The sequence below is a fragment of the Vigna unguiculata genome, chromosome 6 (genome assembly GCF_004118075.2).
Source record: "Vigna unguiculata cultivar IT97K-499-35 chromosome 6, ASM411807v1, whole genome shotgun sequence".
In the NCBI taxonomy this organism is placed as follows: Eukaryota; Viridiplantae; Streptophyta; class Magnoliopsida; order Fabales; family Fabaceae; genus Vigna; species Vigna unguiculata.
Window position 1 is genome coordinate 27262647 of NC_040284.1, and position 21892 is coordinate 27284538.

Genomic DNA, 21892 nt, shown 5'->3' on the forward strand with positions numbered 1-21892 from the left:
TTGATAATATATATTCCTAAAACATACATTTTGTAATTATTGAATATGAAAATCTTAGTTAATAGTGATAAAAAAATAACATCAAAATATGTTATTTAGGAAATAAATTTAATTAATGTTGTCTAAAAAAAAAGAACCTTAATTAACATAAGATATAAGTTGAACAAAACTTGTTTGACATCATGTAAAAAGTTATAAAAAAATGTTGATAAAGAAAATGTTAACTAACATGGATTAAAATTTATTTTAACCTAAGATAAGGAATAAAATAACTCTGATAATATCAATGAAAAGTTAAATATAATTGACGCTGGTATATAAAAAAACATTTGTTTTAATATTTATAAAAGATGTTGAAATTATGTTAGTGGAATCTCAACTAAGCCAATAATGTTTCAATTTTAATTAATAAAGACCCCAATAAGATTATAGTTCAGAAGAGAATAAGAAAGAAAGTGACATCTTTTAGATAAAATTTAATATATTTGACAGTAAGAAATCAAATTGCACTTCTAATTTATTTATTTTTAGTTTCTATCTAAACAATATTATTTTTATAAAATATTTCAAATTATTTGCAAAAATTAGTTATCCTTCTCGAACTTTTGTTGAAACATATTAAGTTATGAGAATATGAAAAGATGAAAATTAAACAAGGAGAAGATAACGCTGAATTGATGACTCCTATGAAAGCGTGTTCTGAAAATAAAATAAAAAGTTAAAAATTGAGGTCATTTCAAAGATTAGAAAAAGCGTGCATGAAAAATTGGAATCATAGACTCTGAAGACTAAAGAACCATAACTTTACTATAAACCAATACATAGATCCATGGAAACAATTTCCCTACTATTGGGAATTTGGGCATATTTGGAAATAGCAAAATAATAAAAATATAAACAAAAACATAAACAGAAACAAAAACACTAATGTCTATATATCTATACGTCTTTATCATTTCATTTGTGTTCTTCCTGTTCACTTGAAGTTTCAGAGAAATTGTTGTGGCGACTCAAAATAACTTCAAGTCCTTAGTCAATCTTTATTTTCCTATCAATTAAAAAGAACTTATCTATTAGTTTTATAGATAGATTATTATTCATTTACTATTTTTTAAATTTTAATAGTGTTTTTACTCGATAATTATTAATTCAACAATTTTTTATAATATCAATATATTTCTTTTAATTTAAGTGTGAGTGCAAGTCTGGTATTATGTAGTATAGATATGAAAATCTTCAAGGAAAATATGATATTCTAACTCCAATGTTTTGACTGTCATCATTTACTCATTGACGTGATCTAGTGTGGATTATTGATATTTTCAAAGGAAAAGACATTGGTACACTACACTAATCAATAATTCACACTAAACCATGTTAAGGAGTGAAGGATGAGAGTAAAAAAAAGGAGAGTCATAATATCATTTTCCAATCTTGAACATCTTATGAAAGATATTGATGTCAATTTCCTATATAAATTGGTCTCGTATCGGTATTTTCTCTCCTTAATAAATTATCCCTCAAAATATCTTAAGTATCTAAAGGATTCATCTTTAAAAGAGATATTTTGAAAATTTAAATATGAATATAAATTTCAAGTTAAACATTATATCTTTTTAAACTCTTATCACATTATTGTTATATTTTATAATATATAAATTTAATAATAATAATATTAATACATACATAGAAATAACAATCTTGCTTCTACCAAATCATTTTCACATTTCTATTACATCTTAATTGAAATACATAAAAAGTGTCTAAACCAATATCATATTTGGGTATGAAAATGAAATTCAACTTGAATTTCTTAGATGGAGTTTTGATTTAAATTAAATATTTAAAAATGATTACCGAAAAAAAATAGTTAACTAAAAGTAATCAATTTTTTTTATATAGAAATTAATTATTAAAGAAAGTAAATAAATATTCTACCCCAATAACACAGTTAAAAATGTCTCTCGAACTATAGTACAAAATTGAATTAAACTTTATGTAAGTTGTACCTTTGACTCTATTATTTTTTAGTAAATATTAGAAATATTAAAGGCTGAATTTGGCATATTAAGTTTTTTAACCGTCCAAAATATATATATTAGATGAGTCTGTGATTTGGTTGATTTACTGAGTTAAAGTATTTTAATTGTTAATGAATTATTTTGTAAGTCATCATAAATTTCAGGTTTCGTTGATTTACTCTATTTATTCAATTATATGCAATAATAATAAAAGAGTATTTGGGTCAAGATAATTAATGGAATAGCATTAACATGATTGTGACATTATATTTACATATTCTGTACTTTATTTTTGATGAAATTTGAATTTTTTATTATAATTTTATAATACATCGATTATCACTAATTTTAATCTTTTAAAATATATAAAAAAATATTTAAAATATTAGTATAATATATTTTTAATATTTAATAAAAGATAAAAAAAATAGTAAAGAATCTAAATTATAAAAGAAGTGTATTACATAAGAAAAAAAGTTGGTAATGTTAAAGTAATGTTAGTGATAGGAGTAGAGATATAAAGGAATTTGTGTGTACCTAAAAGGTTTGTGTATGCATTTTTTTTCCGCACCTAATTATTAATTTATTTGTTTCACACAGAAGAAAGAATGATTATCTAGTACGTTCTGGACACGTCGTCTTCTTTGTCAAACCGATCACACTTCCTCCTATGTTTTTTTAACATTTCGGAAACACCAATTTCACTTCAAAGAAATTAAAAACAAAAAGGTTTTGAAACATTTCTCCATTATTATCCAAATTTTAATTTATTTTGTTTTATAAGAAAATGTTCACTTCAATATGTTTTCAACCGATCTTATGCAGGATAAAAAGAGAAATACAAGAACATTAGCAATGCTATATTAAAAACAAGAGAGATGAAAAATAAGACCACAAATATTCGAAACTCAATGTGTTGAGATACACATTCGACATATCGTTTTTTAATAGTTTGAAATTCTTTTAAGATCTTTAAAAAATATTGTAGAGATCGAAGAAGAAATGTTTTCGTTCTCTTTAGAGTCTATAAATATTACAGATTTTAAAGGTGAACATGTGATTAAATTGTTTTTTTAGTCTTAATTGCTAATCTATATAAAAATATCGGGTATAGTGGAATAAATCCTTTTATTGAAGGAAATTTTCTTCGTTGAATTCTTTCATAATTTTATTTTTTAAAAGACACACTGGTAAATCTATAACTATATATAAAGGGGATTCCCTCTTTTGTGTCCACATTTCATAATTCCAACTTTACCCTTTATCTATAACTATATATAAAGGGGATTCCCTCTTTTGTGTCCACATTTCATAATTCCAACTTTACCCTTTATAATTTAATTATTTATTAAATTTTTAAAATTTAACGGTTACTTTTACAAGTTTTTATAAAATTATTTACTTATCTCCTTTTTCTTTTTTTCTCTTACTATTCATCAACAGTTATTTTTCTCTTATTTTCTCCGTACATTTTATTTTATTTTTTATAAATATACTTTTATTTTGTTATTTTGTTTATTAAATTAATAACATTACAATATCATCAATTATTAATATAATTCAAAAAATGCATACACACAGGCGCGATAGCGCCTGTGTTTACACTAGTTAAATGAAAAACGAATATTTAAATTACTTTTAACCTCAATTTTTAATTAATCTAAAATTATTGGATATATTAAAACTTTCTTTACTCTTAACCATTCCAGTAAAGATTTTTTTATTATTTTACTTTATGTGATTCAGGAGAATATGAATCAAAAATAATTTAAATATACATTTCTCTTTCGACTCTCTATAACATCTTTTAAAAACTAAGTCATAAAAAAGTTTTAAATATAATACCTAGTAATTAATTCTAAAAAGAATAAAGTCCAATAAAAATAAAAAATATATGAAAAAAAAAACATAAGTTCCAATACTTTTGTCTTAACTCCTCTTTCTTAAATTAAATAATTGGTATTATAAGGAAGGGTAAGTTGAGAAGAAATTTCCAAACAACAACAACAAACTCCTTGAAGGTTCTACCTTGCTAGTGGATATACACGGTTTAGACTTGTTCATGCATTCAATAATTAAATATTGAAGGAAACCAAATAGTTATACTATTAGTACACTCCCTTCATTCTCATCTAACATTACTTGACTTTGACTTAGCTTCGCTTGCAAGCAACCCTACACATATATAATCTCAACACAACTGCATCTCCTTCCATCTTCTAAGATACAAAGAACATACCCACAAGCCAAAACCTTAACAAAATGAAGGTATATATACATTCATCGCTTTTACACAAAAATCTTAAGACATTAGTATTATGTGTCTTTATTCTTATACCGTGTTTAATTTCGTCTATTTTATTGAATGTGAGATTTTTGACTTATAATTGGACTATTACCAACAATACAATCACATGCTATACTTTCTTCTTTTTGCTTTCAACGGTGAACCTTTTTCTATGTTCTCTCCGACTAAACCAACTAACAGCACTTGTTCATTTGACAGCAAAAGATTGTGATGAAGGTGCACATGAGTTGCGAAAAGTGCCGCACCAAGGCACTCAAGGTTGGAGCTGCAGCAAACGGTTGGTCCTCCTCTCTCTTTTTCGTTTTCAACAATGTTGTTTGTCGTATAATTCATATGACAATATGCGGCGTTGGTTTGGTTTGATGTTGGAAGCTTTGGGTGGAAAAATGAAAACTTTTGTGAATAGTTTCAGTTTGAATTGGGTGAATGCAGGTGTGAACTTTGTGGGGTTAGAGGGAGAATCGAAAGAGAAGTTGGTGGTGATTGGAGACGGTGTAGATGCTGTCAAGTTGACGAATTTGCTGAGGAAAAAGGTTGGACAAACCGATATCATAAGCTTGGCAGAGGTCAAAGCAAATTAGAAGGATGAAAACATGATCGAGAGAGTGAAAAACCATGTTTGTTTATTGTGTTTCTTTTCATTTTGATCTGGTTCTTGAATGTTTTTGGTTCAGCTTTTGTGTTAAGAGGAATTAGGCATTAGCATCGTGTTGCATGACCTTCCATTGTTAAGGCAGAGAGAAACAGAGCATTTTCGGAGTTCAATAATAATATTAATAATGTTACAAATAGGTTGAGCGAATCCAAGAATGCATGTTATTTTGGTGTTCAACAATTTTTAACTCTCTGTTTAACCTATTTTATCTTTAAAATGGGTAAAGATTATAATAAGTAAAAAGAATATTAAATCTAATATATTAAGATAATTACGAGTAATCATTAATACAATTATTTTAATTATTATTTAAGTAAATTTTCTAGTTAGACATCAACATGTGAACTCCATTGTCAAATGAACTAAAGTAGGCAAATTTAGTTCTATAAGTCAAGATAAATCTAAGGATCATAAATTCATCCACACATATGTTTTAAATGTATTTGACTTACATGATTTTAGTGAAATCAAAAATACATTTATTAAACATAAATAATGTTTGTACTTAATACATATAATATACGTTTAAATGTTTAAATATGTTTTTGGTCTTTTAACTCTTAGTAAAAATTGAAATTAGTCATTATTTGATCAAAGTTAGTCTCCCAACTTTAGAACTATGTGAATTTAGTCCTTTTAAGCTGATTTTGTTAAGTTTATTTAACGTTTTGAACGTGTTTCATGATAGTTTCTTAGCTAACATTTAAGCGAAAATGTTTTAGATGATATAAATAACTCAAATGTTATCATGAAACACATTTGAAACGTGAAATAAATTTAACCAGAATTGATTAAAAAGACTAAATCCACACAGTTCTAAAGTTGAGAGACTAAATTGCATCAAAATTTTGAAAAATAATTAATTCTAATTTTTACTAAGAGTTAAGGAATAAAAACATATTTAACGATAAGGAATAAAAACATATTTAACGATATAATATATAAACCAAGTAAATATATCATACAAATATTTATAAATGTTTGCATCTTATACAACCATTCTCATATAATATCATTTCATTCTTCCTACCAATAAAAGATTAACATATTTTAAATAAATTTTAATTCACACGGTAAACAAAAGATGTTATATAAAGTAGTCTATTCACTTTTACTACCAAATCTCAACCTAACAAACACTTATGCACAAATCTCAACCTGAAGGAATTATACAAAACAAACACTAGTGTACAATTACAACTACCTAATTTATATGTTCTAAATATTTTAGCTCAAATTGATCATTCAAATACCAAATATCAATTTCAAATAACATAATAAAATATCTATCTAAGCAACTAATTCTCTTCAAACATTTAAAAGAGAAATCTCGAAAAATATAATACACATCGTTCGAGAAATAAATGTATAATGAACTGAACTCGCTCAATACCCACCAATTAAATCCAAACATTTCGTGAAAAAATTTCAAACACTTCCAAAACTACTATTATGTTTCAAACCAACAACAAGCTACATAAAAAATAAAATATTTACAATATAATAATATTCCATGAATCAAAATCTATTTCAAATAATTCCTATAGTATTCTTGTTTCGGGTATATGAGACTGTTCGGTCACTTAATAAAGTTAGATTATTAATTTATACAAATTGTCCTATTTACTTTCTTAAAAAAAAAATTAATTTTAATTTAATGATCTAAAAAAGCCATATGTCAGCTTTATTATCACACTTTCTTGATATAACACCATCTATTAAAAAATATAAAATAAATGTAAATTTCATGTTAAATAAAAATGAAGAAAATATAATACAAAGACTTAAATTTATTGTTTTAAGATTTTCTTCAATTGATCTTATATAATACAAGAAGAGTGTAGTATAGTGTGTAAGAGTGATAAATAGAGATATATTTAAGAAAAAATATTACTGAAAAGTTAAGTGTGAGTCTTAATATTAAATGAAAATGATAAAATTAAAGTGATAGATCTTCCATTCCATCGAAAGAGACCAATAATTCCAAACCCGAGTAGAAGAAGTCAAAACAAGAAACAGAATTCGTGAATAAACGTAAAAGATTTGGATACAAAGATTAGGTTTTATTTGTCTTCTGTTCACATCTTTCTAATGATTTTTTTCTTTGACTTGACTTCTCTGATCTCAGATAATCATATAAGAAGGGCCAAAGGGATATCAGATAATTAAATATTATAATTACATTTAATTTAAACATATTATTTTAATCTCTAAATTTATTGGTCAAGGTCTATCACCTGACTTACGAGTTCAGATAAACTATAGAACAATAAATCTTGTAAAGTGATTAAATTTAAATATAAATGTTTACAATAATATCGAAATTTATCTTAGTATTCACAATTCAGTATACCATTTTATTACTTAATATTGGATCACTATTAAACTTTTGTAAATGTCATCTATTTCTATAAACTTCATGTTAAAAATGTTCAGTAGTTATCCAGGAAGGTCCGTAGAAATTTCATACCAATTAATGATCCATTATAAAAAAAAATGGAAAAAGAAAAATATGTGATTTTTTTCTTAACTTGTTTCAAACTATTTATAAAAGTTGATTGATTGCTATTATTCATAGGGCATATTCACAAATTGTGTAGTATTAGATTGTAGATTTATAAAGGGAAGAAATAGTTAGAACATATGGATAGTGCTAAATTTTTAATCGGAAGAAATATTAGAGTTAAAGAAAGAGATAAATGATACTGATTTGTCATATGATTGCTGAGATTTTTATATAATTTATTTATGTTTAAATATAGTACTAATTATTTTTAGTTTTACTGAATCTTTATATATATATATATATATATATATATATATATATAGTATTTTCTTTATATAAATAATTATAGTTATAGATAAAAATAAATAGAGTTATTGCATATCTATAGCACTTAAAGTATTATGATTTATTACCATAAATTCACATCTAAAAGACTAATTAGTGAACTTGAATAGTTCTAGAACATGTTACATTAGAAACTAATAATTGATGCTATACATGATATCTAATAACTATGATATTTAACACTCATAAGACATTTTTAATAAGCCAGTTAAAATTATGATTAAATTGATCAATCATGTCTATTAAAAAAATTATAATTAATTACAATTGAATAACATATTTTAAAATTAAAAATATCATTTAAAAAATTAGAACAAATGTATAAATGATAATATTAAACATTATATCAACATTATATAATGTTGATTTTAATACTAAACATTATATCAACAACAATTTACAAGTGAAAATAAAACAAATAAATTAGAGGGCTAGCTTAATTAAGTATCTTTGGTAATCCAACTATTTATTTAAAAAACAAAGAACATTATTCCTAGACATATAAACAACGTTGACATGAAGTTGAAACTACACCTGTTTTTGTTTATCCTGGTCGTGTTCTTCTCCATTATTGAACTCTGGAGTTTTCAACAAGGAATTGGCAAAGGCACATTCTTTGTCATGTTCTTCTTCTCTTTCCTTAGCCTCTGAATGTTTCAAAAATGAATCAACAGCTTGTTGAATAAATGGATCAGACTCAATCTTCTCTCTAATATCTTCAGTATCAAACACCCCTGAAAATGGTTCAATATTGTTACCCAACTCTTGCACATCTTCAATATTGTTTCCTGCCATATTCAAACACTCACCAAGAACACAATGTGCTTTCTTCATAATCAGATATATAATTATATAAGTAGATTTTAGAAAGAATGCAAATGAATTTATTCATTACTTTAATTCAAGTGCACCTGGTTTTGTTAATTAATGAATGATCATGTTCTTCATGATTTTAATACTTATAATGTACATTTGTTATTAATAATCATAAATGTTTCAATTAAAATTTATATTCTGTTTAAATTAAGAAATCTTTAAAGATTTATTTTGATTTTATAGCATAAATGTTTACTTTGTAATTTAATATATATAAAACGTGTTTGTTTATAAAGTTTACCATATAAGTAAATGTCAATCATATGGTGACATCTTAATGCAATTTTTTAACCAGAAAAATAATAATTGTATTAATTAAGATAATTTTAATTATATTGTTCAATGATTTGAATATTTAAATTAATAGCATGTATTAATATATTCTTATTTTTTTTATTTAATTCATAATGTATTCTTATCCTAGTTTTAATTAAATTTACTTATTTTGATTATTTTTCAAATAAGATTCAATTTTTTTAAATTATATTTATTTTTTTACATGTTTTGCTGACAAAATTTTACAGGTTTTTCACTTTTAATTATTCAATAACAAAATAATTAAAAGAGAAGATTTACATAAGAAAATGTCACATATTTTATTTAAATAAAGAAGACTAATAATTATATATATATATATATATATATATATTATAAATAATTCTAAAATTTTAAGACATAAAAGTAAAATTAAGTAGCTTAATTTTATAAATAAAGAAGACTAAAATTTTGTTTGGAACTGTTAAGCCTATTTCTTTAAAATGTGATTTGATCATGAAAATGATACACTATTAATCAAAAGATTAAAAAGAAAATATATATATAATTTATAATTTTATAGAGATGAAATTTATAGTAAATAAGAAATTATTTTAAATTTATTTATAATATTTTCTAAAAGAACGTTTTTAAAGAAAATTTAATAATGTTTACATTATTATTATTATTATTATTATTTAATATTTTTATTCAGATGAACATAGAAGTTGGTTTAACATACACCAACCGTCGTCCAACCCATGGTTGAATCAATTAACTTGATTCAAATTTGATTTAATTATAAAAAAAACTCCACCCAGTATTTTATTAATTAAATTAGATCTTCGAATTATCCAACCCAAATAACATCTCTTTTTCATAATTATATTATGTTATATATATTTAATAAAATTTATTTTTTTATTAAAAAAATTATATATATTCAATTAATATCTTGAAGAAAAGAGAAGATTCCACTTTCTTTTATTAGTGTTTTGTTTAACTATGTGGTGTCATTTCCTCATCTTCTGATAAAGCATGGATGAGTTCAATACAACATCGTGATTTTTATCATCTTAAAAAGAGATATAAAGGATCTCATCTTTTTTTATTCATCTATGGATACACTTTTCAAAAGTTTGGACTGGATCACCCAAATGCAAAAGAAAAATATCTAAATATCTCAAATGGTAAATGATGCTTATTAACAGCAAAAAGTTACAAAGCAATATATTTAAGATAATACGACATCATAGAAAGAGAAAATGAGAAAATTTTCAAATAATGTATAAACGTTAAAAAATAAAAGTGATTTGCTCAACTACGAATCAGTGATATAAAGATTCTTCTTTTACTAATTTGGTTATCTTCTTTTTCATCAACTGCTCCTTTCAGTTTTCCTTTTGTGTTTGAAACTCCAAATTTCAGTCTATGCAGCTTCAAGCTTATCTTATCTCCATGGCACTGAAAAACCATCAAACTCATGTACTAAAACTACTCTTTCTGGTCTTATGCTTCAATTCCTTGTAAATTAATTTAAGGTTAAATATGTTTTTTATCCTTAATTATTAGTGAAATTTAAAATTAGTCCATCTTAAAAATTTTGAATCAATTCAGTTTTTCATTTTTAGAAATACGTGGATTTAGTCCTTTTAACCAAATTTTGTTAAGTTATTTAACGTTTCAAATGTGTTTCATGATAGTATTTGACTTAACAAAAATATGTCAATCAGTATAAACAACTCAAATACAATCATGAAACATCAAATAAACTTAATAAAATTTAATTAAAATGATTAAATTCACACATTTCTAAAGATGAAAGACTAGATTAATCCAATATTTCTAAAAAGGATTAATTCCAAATTTTACTAATAGTTAACATATATTTAACCCATTAATTTATAATAATACGAGCTTAGGCTATTGGGATCCAAAAGTAATGGAAGAACTATTTTCACCTCCCACTTTCTCTTTTTCATTGAAAACTCATAAGCCAAACTTTGATAGTGTATATGCAAGCTCGTCAACTTTTGTTGGTTGTGTGTAATTTGATTATCAAAGTGACGGTACAATAAATGTACACATGAACTCTTTAATTTTAATTTTGTTAAAATTATTATTAAATATTTTGAGAATTTTTATTTTATTTTTTTAATCTTATATATTTAAACTTATTGACCTCTATTATGTGATAAACATAACATATGCACAATTGAGAGTGTATAAATATACTATTTGACTTGTTTTCAGTAATTTAACATCTTTGATCCGTTGTCAAGTGTTGTTAAAAGTTTAACATCAATTAGAGATAAGACAATTTTATAATAGGGTTAAATATGTTTTTGGTCCCTTAAGTTTCAGCGAAATTTGGAATTAATCCCTCATCAAAACTTTTGACCAATTTAGTCCTCCATCTTTCAAAATGCATGAATTTAGTCCTTTTAACCAAATTTTGTTAAGTTTATCTGACGTTTCAAGCGCATTTCATGATAGTATTTAAGTTAACATTAAAGCAAAAATGTGTCAAACAGTATAAATAATTTAAATACTATCATGAAATGCGCTTGAAATGTCAGATAAACTTAACAAAATTTGGTTAAAAGGACTAAATTCACGCATTTTGGAAAATGAATGACTAAATTGGTCAAAAGTTTTGATGAGGGACTAAACCCAAATTTCGCTCAAACTTGAAGGATCAAAAACATATTTAACCCTTTATAATATATAAGTAAGGTATAAAATTTACTTTATAAATTAATTTTGTAAATTAAATTAGGCTTAAAATCCATTTTATAACGAATATCCATAGGACAATATAGCAAAATTGAAATTACAATTTTATAATTTTATAGTGATGGCTAACTAGCCAATGATTCCTCTGAGAAAACTAAGGATTTGGTTGTTGTAATTATATGCAACCATCTTTCAATTGTCGAAAGAAAATACATTGACCAAAGTGGCCAGTGATTGGATTCTGGGGCCATAATTATATGTGCATGATCATTGAATGAATGAAAAATTGCAGTGTTGATGAAAAAGCAACCAGGAAGTGATAAGCATGTGCCACTATGGCTTTATCTTTCTCTTTCTCTTTGTCTCAACTCTTTTTTGGTGGCAGACAAAACAAAACTTCTCAAAATGAAGTGTTAAATAAGTTTTGTATATTTTGCAGAATCTATACCAACCTTCTCCATTGATGCTTGGATTCCCTGAAAGTGGGAAGAAAGTTATAAAGATAAGAGGGAGGATAAGAGTCGATTCTCGGTGTTGTTTTATGTTGAGCATTAAAAGTATTCTGTGTTAGTATTTTAAATATCTTTTTAATATATTTTAAAATGTCAAAATTAGTAATAATCAGTGTATTATGAAGATAGAGTAGAGAAACAATACCATAAAAAACTCAACAGAGAATTCAAATTCGGAGGGGATAAGATGTTTCTGAATGAGGAATCATCTGAAGGAAGAATTTCCCATCACCTTGCTTTGCTGTGCTGACTTTTATTAAAGAACTCTGAAATGCTACCAAATAGGAACACTTTTTTCTCTTTTGTGTATCCTTTTTCAGCCTTTTCTTTTTGTTGGTTGAGAATATCAGTGTCAATATTTTACCCCTGGTCTTAGAAAACGACACTATACTTTTACAATTCATGAAAAAGCTTGCAAAGGGGTGTGGAATATATAATAAAACGTACACTGAAACATCCTTTTGATCCCCACATGTAGGAAGGGCATCTCTTCATTATTCCTCAAACCTCTAACTATGGATGTAATGTACCATTTTTACACAACATTTTTCCATAAAAATTTTGTTGGGAGAAGTGAAAATGAGAGCTATCTATGACTATAGCTTGTGGACTATGCAAGAGATTGATTAATGTGAATGCAATAAGGGGATACACATAACGATGTGTAAAAGAACCTCCCCTTTTTGCATATTCTGTTAACTTTTGTTTGTCTGATTCTATATATGAGTATTAAAGATGTGATTAGATGTTAAATGTAGAAAATTTTGATGGAAGATTAAATTTTGATTTACACTATCAAATGTTTACTGTGGATATAAACTATCCACCATATCTAATTAATTAAAAAAATATTGAGTAGAGGTTGAAAGATGATTATCAGAAAGATTTAACACCAGCGAGATATGAGTTCAACCTACACATAAGAGATAGACATCACTTTTAATCAAGAACCTTGGACGATGAGTTTATAGGTCTTCATGCTTATTTAGTGTTCAACTTTCTCATTTTTACTCAATGTGGAACTTAGACTCACACTTGGATTTTCAACAATTTCCTCCTCAAGTGTGAGTCCCTTCACATTAGTACTTCCCTCTCGAGCTAACTACCAATTACCCTTTTTTTCATATTGTCGTTCTTCTTAACCGGACTTGCTTACCTGACTCACTATCAGAAAAATTTTCGATACATGGCCTTGTCTAAAATGATATTTCCACTACTGTACATAAAATTACATAAAATGATATTTCTTATTTGTGTATTTTTTATCTATAGATAGATCTTTATAACTCATTATAGCTCATTGACTAAGTTCGTTGAAATTTCTATTGTGACTATCATCGACTATTGTAAAATAAACAATTCAAAAAATCGAATAAAAGAAGATATTCAACTAAAGCAAATAGAAAATTCAAATAGAAATTCAAGTATCATAATGTTTTATTTATGTACAAATCACATCAATTACTATTTGTACTGTGTGTTGTAAATAAAATAGACATGAACCTTTTTGTTTGATTTGACCAACTAATTGTTAGAATCGAGCGCTTCCTACTAGGTCAAAAGCTATAACTATTAGTTAGGGCGTAACCTTTTTATTTAAGAATATAATAGCCTAAACGTCAAGATTCGATTGTGACCCGGTCCACTTGACCCCTACCATGGGACAATTGATGCCACCTATAACAGGCCAATCCGGCCTGTTTTGCCCATCCCACGATTTGGCCCACAAAGTGCGAGTCGGGTTGACCTGCCCTGTCCCGCGGGTTGGCTCGCATTTGTGATAGAAAAATAAAATCTTTTTGTGATGAGCAGAACAAAACTTTTTTATTTTCCCATAATATATTATATTTATTTCCTATCAAAATAATTCCAATTAGTTTAACTAATCAAAGACAATAAACAATAACAACGAAGATTACAGCTAAAGCACAATAGTAACATGTCACCTTACAAGATACAAATTTGTTAACCTAAAAATGCAAAGAAAAATATTCCAAGAGAACTAAAATTATTATCTTATGTATAATGATTATACATAATAATAATAATAATAATAAAAAGAACTTACAGAAATATCGTGATGAATGGTGTGAGAATTATAAAAAAAAGAATATTTAATTTTATTAGCGGGTCAACCCGCCCACCCCGCCTTTAGCCTACACGAGCTGCGGACTTGTGTGGAACGAACTTGTGCAAACTAGCGAATTCAACATTCTAAATTGCCACACATTTTTTTCTGTGGACGTGTGGGCCAACTTGACCCACCCTGAACTGTCATTCCTATTAAGAACCCAACATAACTTTGTGACCATGACTCCTATGATGCAAGAGTTTTGTATGGACAAAGTAATAAATATATAGTATTGTGTATTATTCTAATTAAGGACCTATGTTTAGTTAATTTAGTAGTTTAATTATGTTTTAATACAAATAATAATTTAATTATAATCTCATCAAATAATGCATTCACATTTAATACTTATAATTAATAATAATAATAATCATTAATAATAATAAATAATAATAATTAATAATGATTATTATTATTAAATAATAATATACTTATTTTTACTATCAGGGTAAAATATAAATTTTATATTTTAATCTATTAAAAAAAATTATCATATCAGCAAATCTCTCATAAACTTTTATATATTTCACTCTTAAATTTACTCTATTATCACTTTCAAATCCCTTAAAAGAAGTAACATAAATTTTACCTTGAAATCTATCCAAATTCATCAATTTACTCTCCCTAAAACCAAAAAGATAAAAGAAAAAAATGATAATTATGATCTCTTGTTGAAACAAATCTCATTGTGTAAAAAATAAAATAATATTAGGAGTATTTATTAAATCAATAATTAAAATAAGTTTAATTGATGATTTGTTAAAGGACATGTGGTCACTTTAAAAATAACATTAATATCAATTTAATGTAAAGAACCATTTTAATTCTATTTAATAAATATTGTAATTCAATTAATTCAACAACAAATATAAACAGAGCTGTCAAAACGGATAATCCAGTCCGACCCGGCTAGACCCACTACGGAGTTGATGATTAGTGAGCCAATCCAACTCGGCTCACTTTTTAACGAGCCACAACAATTTGAATCCGGCCCGGTCCACCATAGGTTGGTGGGTTAAACGAGTTGGCTCACGGGTTCACTTAATTAAAAAAAAATACAATTCTTTTTTTTTTCAGTCAAAACTAAATTGTAATTCTAATTAAAATCTAAATAAACTTTAATACAATCCAAATACAAACCAAAATAAAAAAAATAAAAATTATTTGTGTGTTGGATAAAAAACAACCTAACATGATCCAAATGTAAAGCCCAACTTAACAAAATAAAAAAATAAAAAACACTTGTGTGACCCTTTTATCTGTGAGTTGGCTCACCAACCCGGCTCACCACGGGTTTAACCCAGGTGAGTCGAGTTTTAGATGAGCCGGATAAAAAATCAACCCGTTTATAAAAATATTTCAACCCAATCCGAACCGTGGTAACTTGGATTAGCTCACGGATTCCAACCCATTTTTACAAATCTTAACATAAAGACTAAAAATTGGATACGTAAAGAAAAAATTAAATTATTAATTAAACCTTTAAAATGTTTATAATTCAATAATACTTTCCTGAGATATGCAATTAAACAATACATAAAAAAAACGTTACATATATACTATCCTTGATATTCAGCTGTTACATATAATGAAAAGTTATCTTATTTAATTTTTTTCATTATGTTGATGTTTGATGAGATAAAATTTTCTATTTTCTACTCTCTTTTTGAGGAAAAATAGAAATATGATTGAGACCAAGAAACGAGACATTATAGTGAATTAATTAGAGGAATAAGCAATGAACCTGGGCACCATCTTCATGTGATGCCAATGTCATGTACCATTACCATAACATTAATTAAAACTTTGGGGCTCTTTTTTACTATAAAATTACACTTACACCCCCGCTTTTTGCTTACAAAACACACAAACTTTTACGGGAAAACATGTTCCGGGTAAATAACAAATTGTGTCTTATTTTGGATTTTTCTTTCCCTAACAAGAATAATCAAATCTAACCTTTAACACTATTCTAGTAAGCAATAGTAATTTGTTCCATGATAATAAAAATTCTTTAATTTTAATATTTTAATTTATGTTGTTTACTTGCATTTGCGTTACTTTAGTAGTCAAATAAGATTCAAACATATTGCTTTTAATAATTTTTATATTTTACTTTTAGTCCTCGATAAATTTTTCTCTATTTTATTTTTTTATAATTATCTTTCCGCCTACAAATGTTAGAGGGCCAAAATCTGCGGCCGACATGAAAAGAAAAAACAAAGAGAAAGTGAGGGCATTATGGTAACTCCGTCCAACGCTCCTAATAATAACACTGGAACTGTTAGCATTAGCAGCACATTACTAACTACACTCTATCTTGAGCTTTACTCAAATGACCAACATCATCAACAACAGTGATGCAACCTTAACTCATTGATTGCTCTTGTTTTTCTTCCTTGTTCTTCATCCTCCAACTCCAATCACTCACACCAACCTTTTTCTCTTCCCAAAGGTAAAGTGTGTGTTTCACTCTGTTTGGGATCAGCATTTTGAGTGGCATGTTGGAGCCAAGACTCGGTGGTGTCCTTTTCCTGTGGCTTCTGTGTGGGACTTTGGTTCCAATGGTGGAATCAGCCATAGGGGTCAACTGGGGCACCATTTCTTCCCACAGGCTGAAGCCAACCACTGTGGTTGATCTGCTGAGGAACAACAAGATCTCAAAAGTGAAGCTTTTTGAGGCAGACTCTGATGTGTTGAGGGCTCTTATGGGGAGTGGCATTCAGGTGATGGTTGGGATCCCCAATGAGATGCTTCCCCTCTTGAGTTCTTCCCCTGCTGCTGCTGATTTGTGGGTTAGACAGAATGTTTCTGCTTATGTGGGTAGAGGGGGTGCTGATATCAGGTGCAAATCTAATCCTTTTCTGTTTCAAAATCTGAACTTTTTGTTTGTTAGTTGCCTTGAGAATGTCTGAGATTTACTTCCAAGTGGTGATTGTTTAAACGGGAATAACCCAATATTTTATTTTGATAAAACAAATGCTAATAAGGAATGTTTTCTGTTGACTATTATTTCTTGCAAAGAGATAGTGGCTATATCAAGTGTCTAGTAGACTAGTCCTTAATTTATAATACATGGTCATTGGCCACTATTGAATTGTTTTTAGCAAGTCTTATTCAAACAAGAATTAATTAGAATATATTGATAGAGTACGAAACTTATAGTGTTATCAAAATTGTTGGTTTTTTTTAATAATATATTGAAAGTCATTTCTATGTGGTTCTCAATTGGTTCACAATTTAATTACATCAAAATTAAACTCTTGTTAAAAGATTTTTTTTTTATTGCCATTGAGGGTGACAAAAAGGCAATATTGGAGGTAGTACAGAGAGATCTTATGCTAAATAATAATTTTGAAGCTTTATTTTTTAACTGTGTAGAATAAATTGTGTAATTCAAACAGTCAACCTCACATAGTAGGATAAAACTTTGTTGTTGTCATTGTTGTTTGGACTGTACACCCCCCATTTTGGGATGTATGAGGTGGAAGGAAGACAGGGATAAAGAAATAAAGTTGAAAGAGAAAGTAACAAATCTGATTAGTGATACAATAAGAAAGGAAGATAGACAGAGAGAAAACCGGGAGAGGAGGGAAAAGAGGATGAAAGAAAAACCGAGTGTATGTTTATTACTGCACTTCTTTTTGCCACTGTTTCCATATGCCAATAAATTTGTAGTAGCTTTTCAACATTTGTAGCTTGTATTACAGGTACGTTGCTGTTGGAAATGAGCCTTTCCTTTCAAGTTATAATGGTCAATATCAGAACTTAGTCATGCCCGCAATACTCAATATACAACAGTCTTTACTCAAGGCAAATCTTGGTGGTTATGTAAAACTGGTTGTCCCTTGCAATGCAGATGCTTATCAGTCCTCAGCACTTCCTTCCCAAGGGGCATTCCGGCCTGAACTGACCCAAATTATGACTCAACTTGTTCAGTTTCTCAACTCAAATGGTTCCCCATTTGTTGTTAATATCTACCCTTTTCTTAGTCTTTATGACAATAAAGATTTCCCACAAGAGTATGCATTTTTTGAGGGAACTACTCATGCTGTCCAAGATGGTTCCAATGTTTACACTAATGCATTTGATGGAAACCATGACACTTTAGTTGCAGCCCTCATTAAACTTGGATATGGTCAGATCCCTATAGTTATTGGAGAAATCGGTTGGCCCTCTGATGGAGCCATTGGTGCAAATACCACTGCTGCAAAGGTTTTCAATCAAGGCCTTATCAATCACATTGCAAGTAACAAAGGGACCCCCTTGAGACCAAATGCTCCACCTATGGATGTTTATCTTTTCAGTCTGTTTGATGAAGGAGCTAAGAGCACACTTCCTGGAAACTTTGAAAGACACTGGGGGATATTTTCTTTTGATGGACAGGCAAAGTATTCACTAAACCTTTTACTTGGAAACAAGGAATTGAAAAATGCAAGGAATGTTGAGTATCTTCCATCTAGATGGTGTGTGGCGAATCCCTCCAGTGATTTGACAAATGTAGTAAACCATATGAGACTAGCCTGTAGTGTTGCAGACTGCACTACCCTTAACTATGGTGGTTCATGTAATGAAATTGGTGAGAAGGGAAATGTATCATATGCTTTTAACAGTTACTATCAGCTGCAAATGCAAGATTCACGTAGCTGCGATTTTGATGGGCTTGGTATCGTTACTTTCCTAGATCCTTCAATTGGTGATTGTCGTTTTCTTGTAGGAGTTACAGATAAAGGCACGGATTCATCTTCCTCTCAAACAACATATCAATGGTGGATTCTGTTGTTAGTTCTGATTTTACAAGGGACTTTTATGCTTCCAATGTGACTTAGGTTTCATTAGTGGGTTTTTGATGGTCCCCTCTTCTGAGACTGTTAGAACTAGAATAGCTGATATACTATTTAACCTAAGAAATATTCAAAAGATTCATGGTTTGTAGCCCAGCATATGATTAAGTCATTGTATCATATCAGAGACGGTATAAACGCTATCACTTTGTATTGAATATTATACATATTTATTTTATATATCTTCTGCTGATTCCTATTAATGGATCATAATATAACTTTTCTGGCAGAAACACTGAATTCAAATCTTTTTTAGATTTGGTATCTATCTACCATCAATTCATCAATCTAGGGATGGATAAGCTTTTATCTTTTCCCTTTACATGCTTTCTAATTTTGGAGTCATATCCATCATTTTATTTCAGTTTAAAAGAAGTAGCATACTAGTAGTGTCAACAAGTTATCCCACGAAATCATTCTACAACGCATAGGAAGGGATAGCAAGACCATTAGTACCCTTTTGAAAATTACATGGGTGGATGATGAAGATATCTGTAATGATTTATTAGTTGAATTTTCTCGTGAGTAATCATATAGAAGAGGGAAACTTTGATTACATTAACTAACAAACCAGTAAACACTATAAACATCTAGCAGAGTACATATTCAATTTTTTTGCATTCGTGGATAATTATTTATTGCATTACATTATTTATGCATCTGAGTGGTAAAGAGAAGCATATATAGAAGGTCTGCTTCAACCTTGTGATGGCCAAGTTTAAGAGCAACATCCATCTCCACAACATACGTTCCCACATCTGATCATTGGCTTCCATATGAACCAGCAACACCTACAACCTTCACAGAAAAGTGTAACAGCAGTTGCTTACTTTTAGTTTGCTTGAATCTTAGGTGGTTCTATACTAAATTGGTAATGAGAAAAGAGTGCTAAAGCTTAAGTTTTTGTTGATTTTACCTTGAGGATAATAAATGATATGCTTAGAAGTTGGGGGAAGACCCTTTGTGTTGTCATCAGTGGCAGAAACGACTATGAATGTCACCAGTAAGAGCCATGAAAGAGCAATTATCAAAGCTGCTTTTCTCACCATCTTTTCTAGCTGATACATTCCATTCTATATGCAAACCTAATTTATAGCAAGTTCACTTTGGACGGTACTATGAGCAAAACGCGGCAGATTCTACAACTTGTCTCTTGATATTTAACTATCGATGCTTATCTCTAACTTGAATGTGGGCACTGTTTGTCTGTTACACACACTGTTCCTCAACTTTTATATGCTCGCCAAGTTTGACTATCACCGTATTTAAACCAACTTGTTAGCTCAAAAACCTTCACTACTGATTGAAACTTTGTTTTTGCATGGCTTATTCAGTGTATATGCAACTCACTTGTTAAACATAAGATGGAATTTAAAAATTCTATTCTTTTTGCTTACGCTGAAGATTTTGAAATAACCATCAATAGTTTTTGAAATGAAAAGTAGACATACAGGGTCAATTTCAACAATTTTACTTGGAGTTGATTTAGCACATAACCCAAATGTTCTTTTTCTCCAACACTCTGGCTTGATCCATATATTTACAGAAGATGCAAATCCAAGATTGGCATCATGTACTAGTTTATGTAAATGGAAGTTAATCTTCTAACAAAATACATTTGAAATCTTTCAGTTATTATTAGTGTTAGATGTTTGGAGCTTGAACTTGTAAGTACTAGCTTCCCCAACCGGGAAAGATGCATCAGATGATTTTCCATCAGCTCTCTTGTTGTCATAACCATCATACTCATCCTTCAAGAATGGCTCAACTTGCAGCAAAACCAGCCCTTTATTTTCTGCCTTCTTCACCAGATCCCATTTGTTGTATGGATCACCCTCTTTCTGTGTAACATGAATCTCCCCACCGTCCTTCTTTAATAGAGCCTTGGCATTTGCCAAAAAACCCTTCAGCAACTTTTTGTTCAACCTGCAGAAACCATGCATTCTCAATAAATGAAGAACATATTCTACTTAAAGCAAACCAAGATGCTTGCATGTCTCCATTAGTAAGAGATACAAAAAAGTTGTGGAGAAAGGAAACATAACTGGATCTGGCAGTGGCTATTCTCTGGGTATATAAAGCCAACATGAGGGAAGTTATACACAATGCGATCGAACTTCTGAGTCTTGAGAAAAAAATGGCTATTCATTTCCTTGGCATCAACCCCGTGAAAAACACGGCAGCCTCTTTCTTCAAGTTCCAGCACATTGCTGACTCCATTACAGTACTTCTTCCCAATGTCACCTGCAAAAACAAAAACAAGAAAAACAAAAGACTATGAAAAGGGTGTGATGGAAAAGGGTCAAAGATTGAATCTTTCCATTTCCATGGGTGAAAAGAGAGGAAAAGTGAAAAGTTTGTTTGATGGGGTTGACCGTGGGAATCGAGGGAAGTGGCAACGAGGTTGTGAGCAGAACCAAAAGCCCTGGCCAAACAAAGAGAAAAAGAAAAGTCACCCTCCCCAACAAGGAGAATCTTATGCTTTGATGAGTAATGCTTTTTCCATTTCTCTGCCTTTGCTGATTCTTCATCCTTTATCTTTGAGTCTTGATCACAATCATCAGTACAAAGATTACCATCATCATTATTTCTTGTATCCATCTACTTTCAAGAATGTTATTGCAGTGGTCCTTCGTGTACTGGACTTTCACTGGCACCCCATTCACCAATGATTCACCTTTTTTTTTATGCCTCAAATTTCTT

At 28.6% G+C, this 21892-nt stretch overlaps 3 protein-coding genes across 4 annotated transcripts; 2 read left to right on the forward strand and 1 right to left on the reverse strand.

The window, feature by feature from the left end:
• Positions 1 to 4193: 4193 nt before the first annotated feature.
• LOC114188914 (heavy metal-associated isoprenylated plant protein 47) lies at positions 4194 to 5037 on the forward strand. Its single transcript, XM_028077583.1, has 3 exons — positions 4194 to 4289; positions 4528 to 4606; positions 4762 to 5037. Exons 1-3 carry the CDS (start codon positions 4284 to 4286, stop codon positions 4908 to 4910), a joined length of 234 nt encoding a protein of 77 aa, XP_027933384.1. The 5' UTR covers positions 4194 to 4283; the 3' UTR covers positions 4911 to 5037.
• Positions 5038 to 16631: 11594 nt separating this feature from the next.
• Positions 16632 to 19404, forward strand: LOC114188817 (glucan endo-1,3-beta-glucosidase 5-like). Its single transcript, XM_028077460.1, has 2 exons — positions 16632 to 17190; positions 18056 to 19404. The coding sequence occupies exons 1-2, from the start codon at positions 16847 to 16849 to the stop codon at positions 19167 to 19169; spliced, it is 1458 nt and encodes a 485-aa protein (XP_027933261.1). The 5' UTR covers positions 16632 to 16846; the 3' UTR covers positions 19170 to 19404.
• Positions 19405 to 19696: 292 nt separating this feature from the next.
• LOC114188818 (uncharacterized protein At4g26485-like) lies at positions 19697 to 21892 on the reverse strand. 2 transcript variants are annotated; one of them, XM_028077463.1, is made up of 4 exons: positions 21565 to 21892; positions 21235 to 21433; positions 20106 to 21115; positions 19697 to 19980 (listed from the first exon to the last, which is right to left on the reverse strand). In XM_028077463.1, the coding sequence occupies exons 1-3, from the start codon at positions 21788 to 21790 to the stop codon at positions 20818 to 20820; spliced, it is 723 nt and encodes a 240-aa protein (XP_027933264.1). In that variant the 5' UTR covers positions 21791 to 21892; the 3' UTR covers positions 19697 to 19980; positions 20106 to 20817. The 2 variants fall into 2 exon arrangements, with proteins under 2 accessions (XP_027933264.1, XP_027933262.1); XM_028077461.1 differs by having other exon boundaries at positions 19697 to 19987.